The sequence below is a fragment of the Monopterus albus genome, unplaced genomic scaffold (genome assembly GCF_001952655.1).
Source record: "Monopterus albus unplaced genomic scaffold, M_albus_1.0 scaffold357.1, whole genome shotgun sequence".
NCBI lineage: Eukaryota > Metazoa > Chordata > Actinopteri > Synbranchiformes > Synbranchidae > Monopterus > Monopterus albus.
This window is the reverse complement of record NW_018128237.1, coordinates 1-2362: the sequence shown is the minus strand read 5'-3', so window position 1 is coordinate 2362 and position 2362 is coordinate 1. Positions and strand designations below refer to the sequence as shown.

The 2362-nt window shown below is 38.1% G+C and overlaps 1 protein-coding gene across 1 annotated transcript; it reads left to right on the top strand.

The window, feature by feature from the left end:
• Window positions 1-13: 13 nt before the first annotated feature.
• On the top strand, window positions 14-1790 carry gpx7 (glutathione peroxidase 7; the record flags this gene model as incomplete). The annotated part of the gene is made up of 2 exons (XM_020625535.1): window positions 14-260; window positions 1182-1790. Coding segments are annotated over 2 exons (411 nt in total), but the record flags the coding sequence as incomplete, so codon positions are not given.
• Between the last annotated feature and the right edge of the window lie 572 nt (window positions 1791-2362).

The following is a 2362-nucleotide window of genomic DNA, read 5'->3' as shown; positions in this document are numbered from 1 at the left end:
CCCCCGGGGGTAAATTGTAGCCAGTGAGTGTGGCTGCACTGAGGAACACTACAAACACCTGCAGCAGCTCCAGCGAGACTTGGGGCCCTATCACTTCAACGTGCTGGCCTTCCCCTGCAACCAGTTTGGGCAGCAGGAGCCCGGCAGCGACAAGGAGATCGACAGCTTTGTGCGCAGAGTCTATGGAGTCTCCTTCCCTCGATTCAGTAAAATAGCAGTGGTCAGAACCGGAGCCAACAATGTCTACAAGTACCTTGTTGGTGAGTGAGATGTGATGTTGTGGTGTTTTCTTTATGGAATAAAACATCTGGAAGACGACCAGGGTATAGCACAGTGGACTGCATCAATATAGGGACAGTGTTATTTAGGAATTTCAAATACTAAGTGGCAACATACACACACAGTATATGTGAATCTGAAATGCCATATGACAGTAGTATAGTGTTAACCACAAGCTAAACTAAACTAGTTACACACAAAACATCCAAAAACATTAAACATGTTTAAATGGTTTCATGTAAATTAGTAAACCAATACGAGGAAAAAGTTTTGTCTGGAAAAACTTTGTACCGTTACAAAGTCAAGTGACATTAATGACAATGAAGTGCAGCAGAAGGAATTACAGTAAGAGTAGTGTACAAAGCTAAGAGGAAAAAGAGCAGAAGGGTAGAACAGAATGAAATACTTCTGGTAAGAATAAAGAAATGAAGACATGAAGAAAGAAGGGAAAATAGAAGTGATTAGAAGGAAAGAGCTACAGAAAAAAGGCAAGACAGGAAGAGGCCGACAAAAACAATAAAGAGACAGTTCAACATTTTGGGAAATGTGTTTCTTCACATTCTTGCTGAGAGTTAGATGAAAATGTTGATACTCACCTTTGTATGTTATATGTGAAACTACAACCAGCAGCTGGTTAGCATAGCTTAGCACAAAGACTGTCTGCAAAGGGAAACGGCTAGCCTGGCCCTGTCCAAAGTTAACTAGCTGTTAGCTTAATCAATACTGTACAGGCATGACAGTGGTGTCAGTCTTCTCTTCTCTGCCAGAGACCTTTCAAGCACATTTTTGTAATGTTAAATGAGTCCTTCGAAAATAGGTTTTGGGCAGGTGGTGAAGGTTTTAGCAAACAGCACTTTGTTCTTTTTACTTAAATCTACTTCAACTGTTCTCACTGTCTGCAGAGTCCTCTGGAAAGGAGCCTGATTGGAATTTCTGGAAGTATCTAATCGATGTAAATGGCAAAGTGGTGGACGCATGGGGACCAAACATTTCTGTCAAAGAAATCCGACCCAAAATAGCTGAAATGGTGCGGCAGATAATCTTAAAGAAAAAAGAAGAGCTTTAAGCCGTTGTTCCAGCACCATTCACTACACAGTGTTCTGCAGGAGGTGATTTAATTTCATTGGTACATGAACCACATGGATAAAGTCACAAGGCAAATTGTGCTTGCTTTCTGAAAGCACTGATGACACACCATGTTTTTAAAGTCAGCGTCAAGTTTTGAAGCTGCAGGTTTGAAGTTTGTTTCCCTGTTTGTTAGTCATATGGATTATGTTAGATTTTTTTTACTCATTCTAATTTGTGGAATAAACTTTTCCTGTGATGAGAGCATTGACTTTATCTTACACTGTTTTATTTGATAGACATTTTCAGAACATATGTTATTTTTGAGTCCAATCCTGTGTTGTTTCAAACACATTTATCTTTCTGCTCCTTTTGAGGTCATCATTACAGGATGGCACTTCACTTTAGTCCCTCTCTTTAGCATTTCTAAGCACTTTTAATATTTAATAAATGGTTTATAACACACAAATTTCTAATAAGTGGTTTATAACACACTATAATTTTATTGTAAGCAGCAGTAAGTGAATATAATGCAACTAGGATATTAATACAAATATGTCTACATAGTCAAAGCTCACTAAGTACAGCACATTAAAAAGGCTCTTATAAACATCCTTAGTGCTGTATCCAGGTAGATTATAGTGTTATTTAATGTTTATATAATGCTTATAAATGATAAAGGGGACTTAATAAAGAGGTTCAGTTTTACAGTTATTATTATAGCTTATGTGCAGCTGTAGGGTCTGTGGGATCCTGAATCTCAAGGCCACCAGCATAACCCAGAAGTGATTTGTAGACACATCATCAGTGTATGATCGATCAGTCATTGATCACTCAGTTGCAGGCTGGAACGACACAGAGACATTTTATATAGGAGAGTCTAAAGAATGTCTCTGTGAATAACGTAGCAGTTAAAATGGTACTTAAGAATTAAATGGATTAATACAGGCTAGTTACTTTTCAGTTACAGTTATCTTCAAAGTTTTCTTAGTGGTTGTTAAATTAAGTCCTCAACAGT